The following is a 16,032-nucleotide window of genomic DNA, read 5'->3' as shown; positions in this document are numbered from 1 at the left end:
GGTAAGAATAGTTCAGGATATAATAGTGTGATGTGAGGGCTTGCAGCTTGCTTCTTGGCTTTCACAAGTAGTTGGAGAGCAGCTTGAACCAGTGATTGAGCATCTGGTGGGAAGCCAACCCAGGGGAGCTCAGGTGCATGCAATGCAATGCAATGCATCTGAGTGACTGCAAGGGATGCAGTCAGGATCCACCCCCTCCCAGACCTCATTTAAGGGCTGGCAGCGGAGGCAAGGGGATCTTGCTGGAGTTTCTTATCTACCTGATGCTTTCTGGAGGTAAGCAGATTTTTTTTTCCTTTATTTTCTGTGGCTGTTGCATTGGAGCAAATCCTCACTTGCTGCAAACCAGGACCTTGCTGCTCTGCTGTCATTGCTGTGCTTTCTATCATGTTACAGTTGTCATTAAAGCTGTATCTGTGGTTCAAGATAGGATATGTGAAAATCAGGATGAATTTCTTCTACATAGATTGCAATAGGTGGCAGAATTCTCACAGGTTTTTAGCAGTTTGTCCACCTATAGCAATCTGGCGTAGCTCTGGAAAGCAGAGAGGCTCGCTGTGGAAGCCTCTGATCTTAGGCATCTATTGGTTAGACTAATCATAAAAAGTAAACAAGTTCTTATTTCCTATAGAAGGGTTTCCTGTGGAGATAGAGAAATACAGAAAAACGTAAATGATCTTGTGATGGTTGGAGGAAATAAACAGGATGTGCTGCAGAGCTGGTTGGAAAGGCACCAGACTTGATTCTTATTCCCAATAATGCTATGCTTCTCCAAGGTGGTACTCAAAATGACCCTTCAATATCTATAAAGATAACCTGACTTCTTTCATCGACACCTCACGCTTCCTAGAGTACAGATGTTAATGCATATTTAACCATACATTCCCAGCAGCTATACTGCAAAGTAATGTTACTTTCTGTACACTTTTCCACATAAGTGTACTAATTGCTCTTACGTGGTTAGATTTATAGTTCTGTTTTGTGCCCTTCCATTACTAGGGGAATTGCAAATTAAGTGTATTCCTTTTGATGCTGATTAGTAACTAATTCAGTATTGGGTTCTTATGTGAAATGCAGCAATGCCAGACAACTTTTGCCCTTTTGACCAAGAAAACAAATTAGAGGTGGCCCACACAGATGTAACTATCCATATGAGCTTAGTTAAGCCTTAAAATAGGCAATCTCCATTATCAGGATGTCCCCCAACAGCCACATTGATTTCTGTCTCCTAGATTCAGATTTCATATTGTTGCTTTTTTTCTGAAGTCCTTCCAGTTAGTCTGCAGGCTGTGATAACAAGGGTCCTTCAGGTGTGACTGAAGGGCCTCAGGAATGCCTTGCTGGTTGCTGTATAACTGCTCCTTCACCATAATTTGTCAGCTCATATTTTCTGAAGTTCTGTTACTGCATGGCAAACAAGAAAACTGAAGCTTTTCTACTGAAGAGGGAGCCATAGCTCATTCTAAGCAGTGTTACCAAGCTGAGTTAAGCCTGAGCGTTTATAGGCACTCTGAAAAAGAACTGCTGTAAGAATCAAAGAAAAAGGCACAAGACCTCAAAGCAAATAAATATTTCATAAGACAGAATGTGAAGTTTAATAATTGATTTAATAAAACCCACAATAAAGCAACACATTTCTGCTTTTTCTTCAATTAAACAAAAGTATAGTAAATCATTACAATAAAAAAACTCCAAATACATTACATGTCTACCATACTTCAACTTCTAATTACATCAACTGTAAATCCCAAGTTAATTAAAACCTGTTGAGAATTAGTATGTGCAAAACACCTGTTGTGGTGGGAGTTTTTTTGCTTGTTTTTAGGGAATTTCTAAGAATGGGATGCACGTTTTTCATTAACTCTGATATGGCTTAATCAGTGGTAATGTTTGTACTGAAGCATTAACTTTCCAAGTACAGTGTTCCTCTGTGTCTGAGTTGTACGTACGTACTCCCATGCTGTACTCAAGTGTCCCCATTTCTTGCCAGAACAAATACAAACATAGTCTGGTGTTATTAATACTGTGTTGTGAGTTTTCACCTCTGCAAATTCATCAAGAGGTCCCTATCTTATTCAAAATTGAAAACAAGCCAAGTCGCTGCCAATTGTAGGTATAAATCACCCTGATGAATATGTGAAACCCTATCAAGTTTCAAGACAATAGCTTAAGTATTCACAGCTGAGTATCACTCTGTTACTGGTCCAAAACTCCTTTCTGTTCCACATACAGAAAGACTTTTGATGTCAGCTGAAGTTTCGCGCAAAGACCCAAGTGCAGAATAAGCAAAAAATACTCAAAGTTCTGTCTGTCTACTGAACACTGCAGGTCATTCTTGTTGCCCTTGGCTTCAATGCCAGTAATGACAGCAACAGGCATAAAACGTGAGCCTGGATGTATGGTAGATTGGCAGCAGGTAGAAGGTTTGTGTTTTATTGTCCTGCATACATTCAAAGTACATTCAAAGTTTCGCAGACTCTGAAGTGTCAGGATGAAAAAAGTCTTTTCAAATTGCTTTGATTCTCAGTAAATAAGAAAATACCTTTCTGCCTCTGTAGGTTGCTGTGATAGCATTGTCCAGTGTGCATGAGGTCACTGAGCTTGCTTGGGTTTCATCTTATTCATAGAGCTCAGCAGTGCTGTTGTACTGGCTGTCCTGTGAGAACACTGCCATCCTGCTCTCACAGCAAAGACAAATAGGTCAGAGATCCAAGAGTGAGGGAACACCACATCTGAAACTTCTGCTCTCCCCTTGCCTTTTAGTACATCTAAGTATTTTGCACATCTGTAGGTTGGATTTGAGAGTACCTTTGTGTCAAGCATAGTTCCTATCCTTTTATTTTTTTCAATAAAGCAATCATGGAAAATGTTCAGTTACAGCACATGTATTAATTATAATTAGAACGCATGCTAATTAACTGGCCTTCTAATGTGAATTAAATGCTGGTTCAGACATTCAAAATTATTAATAAATTTTAATCTTACAACTCAAAAATTTGTAAAATAAATAACCTCCTTCTAAAGTATAAACCCTATTCTAAAATACATTACAGATAACCACTCACAGATAACCGAAGTGAGAACACTTCGGGTCCAGTGCTGGGTCTCCAGTTAAACACCAGAAGTTTGGGCAAGGATCTTCCTGTTTGCATCTCTGAACATCCAGATTAAAGCTAAGTTTCTGGTCTGGTTATGGTAAGTCCTGGGTTTTGCAAGTCTCCAACAAGACAGTTTAGAAAAGAATTCAGGTAGCACTGCATGCATTGTAATTTAAAATACTGTATGAAAATTACTATTGTAAAAATACTGTCTGAATTTGAAGATCATAATGTATGGAACCCTGGCATGATCAATGATATTACAGATGTTAATTGAAATACTGAATAGTCGATGCTCCTTTGGGAGTGCAGGTACTTCTGTGGTACACAAAAGACAATTTCTAACTGTGATTTGTGAGGTATCTGCAGAACCACGTTGCAGTTTGTAAACAATCTGAAAACAACTTTGTTTCCAAACCATAATAAATTTAATAAACCAGCACGAGGGAGAGAATGAAATACATGTTCTGTAGGGCAACCACTGCACTTCTTGCAGCACCAGTTCTCCCTGCTGCATGTTAAATGGTACAAATCCACATGTTAATTATTATCATTCACTTTGAATTTATTGCTCTCAGTCTTTGACTACAAGATAAAGAATAAGGCAGCAGTTCCCAAAACACATGAGATTAGGCACTGGAACTCTGACAACTTGTGCAGGTTTTGCTTGTTTCCTGTTTGTAACTCTGAAGCTGGACAGAACACTTGTACATTCCAAATGTGTTCAACAGCAGTTGTCTGGCCTTGAACTGAACTTCCTCCCATTTAGATGAGCTACCAGGAACTGGAAAAACCAGGAAAAGATTTCATAATTCTTGTAATATTCAACCCTTTAAAAAATGGACAATCAAACTGTCTTCATATTTACCACATGGTCTTAACAACTCAGATGTCTTTATTCAAACTCCCTTATCAATTTTCTATTGTTCTGTGGCTGTGATACAATATACACACATCTTTATCTTTTATCTGGAACCGTATCTAGGTAAAACTGTCTCTGTTAAATAGGGGTATGCAGAAAGCTTTCTTTCTAAGAACTGATATGCTTGATATTGTGTTAGATATCAATATCAGCATGTTTTGGCAACATGTTCAACTTTCCACGAGTCAGATACCTGCATTAGGGAATTTCTGAAGAGAAGTACTTAACCCCATCAAATAGGGGGGAAAAAAAAAATCCTCTACTGGATCAACATGTCTCAGCATAAATGTATTTTCTTTCTTTGCCTAACTTTCATTTACACTTTGTCCTCGTGGGTTAATGGTTCCTATATCTCACTGTACAAAATCATAAACGATAGATTTTTTTTTTTCCCAGAATGCTATTTCCTGGATGTGAGTACGTAAGAACATAAGATGAGAGATAAAGAGGTTCGAGTTTTGTCATCTGCCCCACCCCTGGCTGGACTAAAATTGCCATAGAGCAGCTTACCTAATTGCAAGTGGACTATGGCAGTTGTTTTTCCTGCAGTGAGAGACCAAACATTCAAATCTTCTATAGAATAAACATCTTCAATTTTCATCAAGTCTTCTTTAATACGATCCACATTTAAATGCCTCGGGACTCCTGTGATACCAAACGTAAGATAAAGTTAACTGTCCTCTGCAAAAAAAAAAGTCATTGACAACTTTCAAAACATTAATTGTTTTATATATGTATTTCTTGCAAGCCCATTCTCTGGAGCTCCTGAGGACTAGCTGGAAAAGCTCTGTAACATACACTAAGACCACCTTTCATCACTGTAATAACATCGTTAATTCAGACATCTTTATAACAGCTGGGATGCAAACAGGTACAACTCAGACATCTGGAATTCAATACCCCATCAGTGTGCTTTATCTATTCAGCTAAATCTCAGCTGTTGCCTTGGAACTAAATGAGATTTAAGTGTATTTTACCATTTTTCGCCTTCATGGTGAAAATCCATTTTTTTTTCTTTTCCTAAATGACACAAGCATTTGGCATTGAAGATTTTGAGATTTTTTTTTTTTGATTGCAGAAGTCAGCAATAATTCATATGAAACAGATGGGATGGTGCAGGTAAAAACAAGAATTTTTTTTTTCCTCATCCCTACATGAAAGTACTGGATTAAGCAGTAACATGGGCAGGTTAGTTACAAGAATGCAAAGAATGTTGCTGGCATTCTTCCCTTTAAGTCACCACAAGTGGTCAAAAGTCAAACATATGTATGTTCTGCTGCTTTTTTTCTTCGCCTCTTTCCTTTTCATACTGGTTTTTATTTCCAGTCTTCTCTGACATGCATGCAATACTATGAATCTGTCTCCTTTTACATGTGTTCACGTTAACTTTACAAGTAATTACACAAATTGTGTAGCTGACACTGGACAGACATTTACTTATTTGAGCTGAAAGTTTTATAAATTCTACTTCTACTGCCTTGTGATGGTAAACTGTGAGCTGTGGTAAGACCTGTGTCATTCTGGTAAAGGTCAAAGACTCTTGAAGACTGCTGCAACTTAGATGAGTTGAACTGAAATCCTAAAGCAAGATCAACAAATTCCAGACACAGCCCATATTGCTGGAGATGGTGGTTGTGACATCCAAGTGCCAGTGCTTCATTTGATATATAGAATCACAGAATGGCCTGGGTTGAAAAGGACCACAATGATCATCTAGTTTCAACCCCTTGCTATGTGCAGGGGTGCCAACCACCAGACCAGGCTGCCCAGAGCCACATCCAGCCTGGCCTTGAAACGCTGCATGCTGTGAGGATCTTACCTTCCAAAATTATAACTCCTGTATCACATAGAATTCGGACTGTTGTGAAAACTACCAGTATGGAAAACACATATGTACAAATAGGATCAGCAATCTTGTATTCTGGCTGAAAAGGAAGGTCCAAAGTGTTAAAAAGATGCATGAAAGTAAGTTTATTTATAAACGTAACTCAGAAATAGTTAGAGCTAAAACTTCTGTTATTTCTTTGTTTGAATAATTACATAACACATAACAGCCTCTGCTTATTTTGCATGACTATATGAAGCTTATAATAGAACATAGTGTATCATTTTAATTGCTTAGAAAAATAAGTCCATTCTGATGTAATAACTACAGTTGAAACAAAAATCACACCTTGCCTCAAAATTAGCCATTCCTTACCTTGAAGCGTATGATGTACGCAGCTACAAGCACACCAATGCTTTGTACCAGGTCCCCAAGGGCGTGTACAAATGCTGCTCTCACTGCAAGGCTGCTGTGTCCGTGGCCGCTGCTGCGGGCTGTGCTAGGAGAGTTTGACTGAGGTACGTGGGAGTGAGGGTGGGAATGGGAGTGGGAATGAAGGTGTCCAGATTGATTCAGCAAAAAACCCATTCTGAAATTGGAAAAAGAAAAATGCTCCAAGAAACGGGCTTGAGAGTTGAGTGGGTGGGTTTTTTTGTGATTTTTTTTTTTTAATTTCTTTAATTCAGAACAGAACAAAAAAAGAGGTATCATTTCCTGTCTTATTTTATGAGGAAGAGGTCCAGCAAAATGACATCCCATGAGAAAGTTACAGGCCATTAATGAATTAACAGCTTATTCAAAATATATTTGAGTGTCAAGAGAAAGGGAGATCTTACATTAAGTTAACTGCAACACCAACAGCTGCTGTGATCAGCATGATATCGCCATTTATTTCATAGTCCATATGGATGGTTCTTTGAACTGCTTCATACAACAGGAATGCCATAAGGATATAGACCAGCAACACACTAATGATGGCTGACAATACTTCTGCAAACAGAAAGGAAAGAACATCATAAAAGTGAGCCTCAGGTCTACTTCTATTTCCTATTTGTACTATGGACAGACCTTCATGTGCCCAACAATATGAATAAACAGCTAGTAAACCATAAGTAACATTCACAAATAATAATCATAGAACCACAGTGTTAAGCTAGATCTAAAGATGACACATCCTTTTGTGCTCACTGTCACTTATCAGATGGATCACTGGGATCTTAACCTTCCTTTGTGAATTTGAAGATCAGGGTTGGAATTTATTTGCATTGAATTCTAACTGTTGTTCTCCCCTCTGGTCCCACACATTTTGCCCTGATACATTCCCCAGGAATCAGCTATTAGTCAGCCCATAGCAGAAAGAATATTGATTGAAGAACTTTATTCATCGAATGAAGGCGTTATTACAATACTGACCATGCATTTCACAGCATCAGAATGATTTGATCCATAGACTGAATTGGTGACATCACTGTGGGAGAAGAAACTCACACCGATGCAGTCAGCTGCTCAGCAGTGTGTCAGTGCCTGGATGAGTACCAGCATCACCAGGCAGTAATGAGGCCTTGAAAGGCAACTACCATAATCCCTGATTTCAGAGCAATGTCGAATCCTGGAAACATCCACACAAGTGGAAGCTTTCTTTACAAAGCAGGCAGATTATTCAGGACAACAGCCATTTTTTTTAATGTATTTTAAGGTGTTTTTTCAGTTTTCAGAACACTTCTTCTTGTTGGTTGCATTTGTTAAACTGCAGTACTCTGGTCTTTACCAGAGAAATAACATACTGTAGTTTTACAACCTAAAAGCAGACTTTCTGCAGTGCAAACCAGTGTGTTCTTTGCAGTAGCTTTCACAGAGTCATTATCATGTTGACATTATAGATTTGTCCTAAGATCTTTCACTTGTGAAATGAAGCATGCACTGTATCAATGGTCTGATGGATCTGTCATTACTGACGCTGTCTCTGCAGCAGTGGAAAGCTGCCAAGTCCCATATCTGTGTTTAGATCTGCTCAGTGTCTTTCTGAGAAGGAGGTATCTCCACTCAGTGAAACAGAGCTATTTTTGGCTTAAAGAATATAATTCTTGTCAGATAAGACTGCAATTTTCTTTTTTTTCATCTTCTCTAGCTCATTCCTGGATGTCAGCTTCCCTTTCACCATACAAAATGGAAGAAACTAAAGATGGAGCATACATATTATATATTCAGAAAGATAAAAAGCAGTGCTTTCTGCTGGAATTTGAGCAGGCAACTGATAGGCCTGCTGTCTTTACAAAGCAGCATTTATGGGTACTAGTGTGACAATTCATGGTTCTGCAAACAAAAGTGAAAAGGAGCACTGGAAACTATTTACTGGCACATTTTAGTGCTTAGTGCATGTATGGATTACCTTAAAATGCAATGCAAAGCAGACTGGTTATGAGGCAATTCTAGTGTATACTCCCAGCTTTAAGCAGATGCATGCTTTTTTCTGTGACAGATGCTCTATCTGTACCCTATTTTTAACATTGTCATGTTTTAACATCTCATGAAATTCAGGCTATTGATGAACTCGCATTTTGCTGACAAGCTTCTTACAGCACATGATATTTGGAAAAATGTATTACAGCAAACACATAGCCCAGACTCAGCACTGTTCTATTGGCAGTGTTCACTGATGTGTGAAACTGTGCACTCAGGCCACTCAGAAAGGGTGCCTAAAATCAGGCAAATAAGCTTCCCAAAAAACCACCTGTGTACCGTCATTTTTCAACCATCCCATCATCAGCATTCACAGGGCCCAGATCAACGTTTTGAGGGTTTCTTGCAGAATCCTTATCAACCTCTCCTTCCTCATTGCAGCCACAGAAGCTCTCTTCCCACTCTCACAGGCTCTAGTCCTTTTCTTCCTACACAGATCCCTGTGCTGTCGCTGCTAACACAGGATGGATGAGTAGGAAGGGGCCTCTGGTCTAGTCGAGTGCCCTGCCCAAAGCAGGACCAATGATAGCAGGCTGCTCCAGGACGTTGGGTTGGGAGCATTTCCAGCAAGGGAGACTCCATGACCGGTCTGGGCAACCTCGGCTGGTGCTTGGCAACCTCCTGTCACTGGGCAGCAGAAAAAGGAGGAATTGCTGCAGGAGTGAGAAGTCCTCTGTTCTCCAGGGAGAAAATGATGGGTGATATAGATACAGGCCACCACTGGATCAATCTGGCCAGTACTTTCCTTGGCAATAAAATGAAGAAAAAAGTTGGGGATTTTTTTTGCTGGTTTTTAAAGTGAGGTAGCAGAGATCCAAAGGGATTCCTGTTTGCAGAGCGCTATGGAGATCCTGAGTTAGTAAGTGAAAATTTATAAAACTGAGTAATATATGATAAAACTTTTTTTTTTTTCCTTAAGAACCATCTCTGTTATAGGGCTATGTCATGTTCTTCCTTTGTACTATTTGGTTTTTGAGGAGTTACAAATACATAAACTGCTCAAGCTATTTTTAAATGAGGTTAAGGCATGTCTACACGCTAGCAAACATCCTTGTGGAAAGCATGAACAAATGCCAGGGGCATACCTGCAAGATCAGGTTTCAGTATTACAGGGAACTCTCATCACGAAATTAAAACTTCTTGAAAGAAAAGTTTGTAATGGGAAATGCTGGCACTGTTAATGCTTTCTTGCTAAAGCCCAAAGATCTTTGCTGGTGTACAGTTATGCATTCATGCATTAGTGACTAGCTGATGACAAATGACTAGCAGTGATGGAGCTGTTGAATTCTACTGCTGTTCTGGCAGCCATCATAAGAATTAACAGTAATGGCAGCATAAGAGTTTGAAATTCCTTGAAAAAATACCATATAGAAAGCATAGAGGTAGTAAGCCATAACATCCAAAATGATCTATTTCATGCAGCATACATTCAAACTTTTGAGAAAATGCCTCCAAGTCAAGACCTTCACCTGTATATTGTAAATTAAGTAATTAATATCCAGTACAGATGGCAACCATGTGAAAGCACCCTTTATCATCATTACATTTCCAAATGTAAAGTAATGAGTCTGAAATTACCCTTCCAACATATTTCTGCTGATGTTTCTTTCCACAAGTACCCAAAATGGGCACAAGTTAAGTAACTTTTTGTACTGGATGTGAAGGGACATCTTGATTTCTTCTTTGTGCAAGAAGAATAGTGATTTATGAGACTTCTTGCAGAGCTATCTGATCCTGAACTCTATAGAACTTTTTACTTCTGGGAGTTTGCTCAGGATTATTTGTTAATCACGTTTCATAGGACTTTGTTTCCAGATGTAGCAGTTGTACTGTTCTGATCAAATGATTTATTCCCCTGTGGCAATACATCCCATGCAGTGGATACACAACAGACTCTTAAACCTGAAGTTACTTTTAGGTTTGTTACTGATTTCTTTCCAGTTGCCTCTTCTTCTAGAATTACATATTTTTAGCATTATTGCTTAAAATACTAGCAAAAGCTGATATCTACATACCTAGGCGATGAAATCCGAAAGTGAACCTCTTTGTAGGAGACTTTGCAGACAGCCAGAGAGCAAGTAGGGTCAAAATGATACCACTAAGGTCAGTTAACATGTGCAGTGCATCTGTCATAATTGCTAGACTGTTAGCAACATATCCACCTGAAAACAAAGTTGGAACAGTCAAGACAGATAAGTGATTCTGGATCCTATCCTCATGGCACAACTTTCAGTTACTTATTTTCAGAACACTGCACTAAGTGCATGAAGTACCACTTATCACTGAGCAGGACTATTCTTTTGCCATTATAATCAACATGCCACGCTACAATTTAAAGCTACCATAGTTAGAAATGCAGTGAAGCGTGCTTTCCGTGAGAGTTGCACAGAAAGGGGTTAGTCCTGTTAGTCTCACTGAGACTTCTTGCTTGATAACATTTGCAAACTAATTTAGTATCTCTTCTGTGTATGTTATTCCATATATTTAATTGGCTGATGCTTTTTATTTGAACTACAATTGTTAAATATTTTCACATAATGGATCAAGGACAGAAATCCAGTAACTTGCTGGCAGTAATTAACCCCTCCCTCTTCTTATTTTTACTGCATTATCTTTTAACCTTCACCATTCCATGTCCTGGCAGAGGTGTATAAATTCTGCTACTGTATATTGCCAACAATAACTTTCACACCATTTTCCTATCTTATTTATTACCATATTTTTTTCATGATTATGAGCTGTATGGAGACAAACAACATCAGATCGAAGGTCAATATCTTTGTTCCGATTCCATTGCTAAATGCAACAGCAGATAGATGGCTGAGAGATTTAACAAAGCGCCTCTCTTTCAGGCAACCTTCATCCAAATGGGGAGTCAAGAACAGGCAGTGTCGTCTTCCATCTGCATGAAGATAACCCCATCTTCTCAGAAAAGACCACATCTCCAGCGTCAGCTCAACTATTACTTCATTTCTCATTTTACTTTGAGATCATTCAAACTGGAGATTCTAGCAAGCAGAGCATGCAGCTGGCGTGCCACTTGGCAGGCTTCAGGCTCCAGCCAACACATCTCGAGTAAAGGTATCTTTGTACACAATTAAAAGCCTCTTAGTGAAGAGGCTGACCACGAGGAAAGAGCGAAGGGAAATTCACAGCAGGCTGACTGCTTTCAAGATCAGTGAAAAACGTGTGCAGCCATCTATCTGGGAGTGCCCACCTACAGAGCTACGCCCTTCTTCCCAGCCACACAAATAGCAAGGCTGACACTGCGGGGGTTCCTTGTTCTGCCTGTAACTACTGACTGCACCTACCTCTGTTCCACCTGTTCCTGTCCCCCAACCCCTTTATTAAGATGTCTCTAAATCTCAGAGTGAAACTTAGAGGTTGAAACTCTGCACAGGCCATCACAGCTCCAAGATAATTCGCTTTCTCACATAATTTCAGAAGATATGTCCTAGGAATGTGCAACTCAGCCTGTTCTATTGTCAGCACAGAATAAAACAATTACGTCTAAGGACATTCACTTCAATGCTTTCTGCATATGATCATTTACAGTACATATGTTAATCCATGAGTATGAAATTGAGAAGTGCTTCAGCCCAAAGTAAGCCAACTCCATTTCAGCTAGTCTCTCCAGAGACTACATAAACAGAGAATTCAGATATTAAAAGTAGTCTTACTGGAGCACGTGATCGAGAAAGTATCATTGAGATGAATGAAATTCTGAATTTGAAGGCCCTCTGTTTCCCACTACATAGGTTCATTGCTTGGCGAAGCGCTGCCCGGGGGCTGCTGAAACACAATCAACAACTTGAGAGGGAGAAAACAGGAAAACAGACATCTACAACTTTCATGAAGAAGCCTTGAAAGCTCACCACTGTTTTCACCAACCTGTGAAGGACAGCAGTCCTCCTTGTGAATGATCAATTAGAAATCTCTGAACATAACTGAATGCATCAAAAAGCTGTCAAGGAAGGTGACTGGATTTGCGTTGTTTTCTGTTTCTTCATGCAAAACAGTTCCCACAAAGCGATCTGACTTCTACAGTGACTGTTCTTCAAATTAAGCAACCAACACTGATGTGGGCTGGATTCATGAGCTTGGCAGTAATTGGAAAAAAACATATGCCAATTGAGATTTCACAAAGCAGCTGCTGGAACACAATTTCTTTCATCTTGACATTGGTACCAGACAGCAGAAAGTTTTCTACCAAATTGTCTGACAGGCTCTTCTGCCCTTCCTGCAGAAATTCAAATCTGGCAAAGATAACAGGAAGAGGTCTGTTAATGTCCCACATAGCCAAAGTCTCCCAAATACTTTGGCTATAGGTTTGTCTAAAAAGTGCCAAAATTTCAAACCAAATGGGTCAGAACTCAACCCTGGGCCAGAGTGAAATACACAGAACAGTTAGTGTGCTGACTTAGGGCTTGCACGCTTCTTCTTCACTTATTCTGCTGCTGATTGCCTGCCATATGACAAGGTATTCACGTCAAGACCTACAAAAGTGCACAGATGCCCAAGTCCTACTTGTTCTCTCTGGAAATTGGATGCCTGAATATTTTATGGGTCTGGGCCTCAGCGCTGTCTGCCGCAGTGCCCAAATACTGCACCAGTGCTGGTAACCGCATACAGGAACCTGAGAATGATGAGTCCACACTACAGCAGCAATGCTTCATAAGGAGAAATCAGTCACTCTGACCTGAGCCTGCAGAAGTCCTGGTTGTAAGGGAGAAACAGTGGATAAAGTGACAGTGATAGAGTATTTTTCCTCTCAACACCTATTATTTCTGGAGCTGACCAGGCACTAGATATGGAGATATCTACAACAGTGTGAAAACACAGACTCTGTGACTTCAGCATCAAGCTGCCAACAGCTCAGGAACATTACTCAGCATTGTGCCCTTCAGATGGACTAAATTCAGTGTGTATCAGAATGCTATGTGAGTACAATTAAATGAAGTCACGCTTACCACAAATGATGTCCACAGCTGAGAAGCAACACTACGCTAACACTAATCCCTCATCAAATTTACCTGAGTTCTCACTGTGCCAAAATCTCAGCCAGAGAAAAAAGAGCCAGAGGCAAATGAAGGCATTCAACCAGATCCCTGCAAGCCTGAAGCCGAGTGCTGATCTGTGATGAGCTGATGCATTGTGCCAGTGTTACTAACGATTAACCGCACATTGAAAGTGAGGTGCTGAGAGACAAAGCCACTGTTTTCTCTTAACCCACATTCCTGAAACAAGGCCCAAACAAAACTGTGGTGCAGATGCAGTCAGTTATCTGTTCTCCTTCTGAAAAAAATGGCCATTTCTCATACCACTTTTTATTTTGCTCTATGAATGTGGGACAAACGGTATCATTTTGTGGTACAATACCTGAGGCATCTTTCCTTCAAATTTATTTGCTTCAGTTTTTTTGGCTGGTGAATTACGGCCACTAAATTCACTAAATTTTCTATTATTTGGACCTGTGTGTTAAAATGTGAGCAATTTTAATGAAATTAGTTGTCAATCATTGTCTGCTGCTAAAAAGATTGGGCTCAAGTTAACAGACTGTCTAATAACTGATGGTGCAGTGCATCCTGTCCAGGCACTGTGCATCACTCCCTGCTGCTTCAAACCAGCCAAAATGAAGGAGTTTCAGCATTCTGCAGGTGGCTGAGCAGCCTCAAGTGCTTGCACTGAACATCATGGGCAGATCCAAAACCAGGTGGTAACAGGCACTGATACTGCATTGGTAAGTGATCAAAGATAAATAGTACACCTCGTAAAAATGGGTAGATAATGGCAAAGGCATAACATTTAATACCATAACATTTAATACCATCCGGAGGACTTCAGACCTTAAATTTTATGTTAAGCCCTGTCACTGTAGCCACTAAATACAGTTGTGTTTTGTACAGACTGCTCTATTATGCACAGGTTCTACTCAACCTTAATAGCAAATGACAGCATGCCTTTATGAGAGAGTAATAAAAGCTGAACTTGAGCACCAGACTCACTCTTCTAAGTAAAACCAGCAGATCTTTTCCAAGTACTAACAAACAAAAGCCACAAAGAACGTGATTTAACCAAGGAACTTGCACTGTGAACTGCTAACGTGATTTAACCAAGGAACTTAACACTGTGAAGTGTTAAAACGTCGCTTGTTCTAACTTGGATCATATGTTTTATGTCTGGTTGGAGCACACACTGGTCCAGAGCACCGTGGGACATCAGGAAGTTGTCAAGAGAGCACTCTGCACTGCACTGTTGGGCAGTATGTCTTCCAGAGTGCGTCACTGGATCTGACAGCTAGAGATAAATCCCAATATAGGTTTTGTCGTTATGTTAACGTCACTCTTGGAAACTCTATTTGCCTGCTGTCCTTGCAAACACAGCAAGATTTTATGGCAATAATTAAAAAACACTGGAGATAAAATTACCCATCCTTCATGCATACCCGTGCGACAGCACGCAGTCCTCCCTTGACAATCAGACCTTAGAAACTTACAGAACAGGAGCAATACAAAGCTGCAAGCCAACAAAATGCCCACTTTGTGCCATTCCGGGGAGGCGATGAGCTTCAGGTAAGGAAGGTGCAAGTTCTCCTTTCTTTCCTTGCACGGAAAGCACGACTGGACTTCGCTCCCGCTCCCTCCGGGGCTTATCGCTAATCGCTCCGAGCTGCAAACGGTTCCCTTCTTATGCAAAAGCGTAAAACCGAGGCCGGAGCAGCGCCCGACTCACCTACGAGCTCCCCCGTCATGAAGAGCAGATAGAGGGCGGCGGCGGCCGTCAGCCGCTTCTTGACGCGCCGCAGCTTGCACAGCTCTCTCCGGCTGCGGCAGCGGCCGCAGGGCTCGGGCCCGCCGCGCAGCGCGATGTCCCGCTCGGCCGCGGACTCGTCGTCGGACGGCGGCGCGGGGTGCAGCCCGTTGGCCGGAGCCTCGGGGGCCGCCTCCGCCGCGTCGTCCGCCACCACCACCCGCAGCTTGTTGAAGCGGGGGAAGTCTTCGTCCCCCGCCTCGTCCGAGAAGTCGAAGGCACTGGAGTCGTTCAGGAACAGGGGCGGCTCGCTCCGCCGCAGCGCGGACTTGATGCTGCTCCACAGGCCGGGCCCCGCCATAGCGGCGGCGGCTGGCACCCCGCGGGGCGCGGCCGACGCTGGCGCGGCGCTCCACGTCCCTCAGGGCATGGCCCCCGCCCCGCGCCGCCGGGCCCTACCGCGGCCCGCCCGGGGACGCGGAGGCTCGCGGCCCGCCCTGCCCGTCCGCCCACGGGCGCCGCCGGCCGCGGCCCGCTCCCGCGCGGCGCGGCTCCCCCGGCACGGCCCGGTCACGGCGCGGCCGGGCGGGCGGCGCCGGGCGCGGGGCCGCCTCCCCGCCGGCGCAGGGGGAGCGCCGCCGCCACCGCCATGCGCGTCACCTCGCTCAGCGCCGCGCTCCGGGCATCGCGGCCGCGCGGACCGCGCCTCGACCCGACGAGCCCGGGAAAGCCGCGCGGAGGACGGCGGCGGAGGGACAGGCGGGGACGGCCACCAGCATCGCCCGCCGGTAGCCGCCACGGCACCGCGCCTGCGCCGCTCGGCCGAGGGACGCGGGTTCGAGCCCCGCCGCCGCCGCCGTCCCTCAGGCGATTCGCTGGCAAGCGGGCGGCTGCTGTCACGTGCGCTGAATGCCCGGGACCGGGTCGTTCGGTGCCGCGGTCACGAGTTAGCAGCGTGCAGCCTCCTTCTTTCCCCT

At 42.5% G+C, this 16,032-nt stretch overlaps 1 protein-coding gene across 1 annotated transcript; it reads right to left on the bottom strand.

Moving 5' to 3' along the window:
• Positions 1-1,588: 1,588 nt before the first annotated feature.
• On the bottom strand, positions 1,589-15,480 carry SLC30A4 (solute carrier family 30 member 4). Its single transcript, XM_048956019.1, has 7 exons — positions 15,038-15,480; positions 10,321-10,467; positions 6,682-6,835; positions 6,221-6,434; positions 5,840-5,945; positions 4,531-4,665; positions 1,589-3,882 (listed from the first exon to the last, which is right to left on the bottom strand). Exons 1-7 carry the CDS (start codon positions 15,414-15,416, stop codon positions 3,728-3,730), a joined length of 1,290 nt encoding a protein of 429 aa, XP_048811976.1. The 5' UTR covers positions 15,417-15,480; the 3' UTR covers positions 1,589-3,727.
• Between the last annotated feature and the right edge of the window lie 552 nt (positions 15,481-16,032).

This window comes from Lagopus muta, chromosome 10, assembly GCF_023343835.1.
Source record: "Lagopus muta isolate bLagMut1 chromosome 10, bLagMut1 primary, whole genome shotgun sequence".
In the NCBI taxonomy this organism is placed as follows: Eukaryota; Metazoa; Chordata; class Aves; order Galliformes; family Phasianidae; genus Lagopus; species Lagopus muta.
Note: the sequence above shows the minus strand (reverse complement) of the source record. Positions and strands in the feature narration are given on the sequence as shown.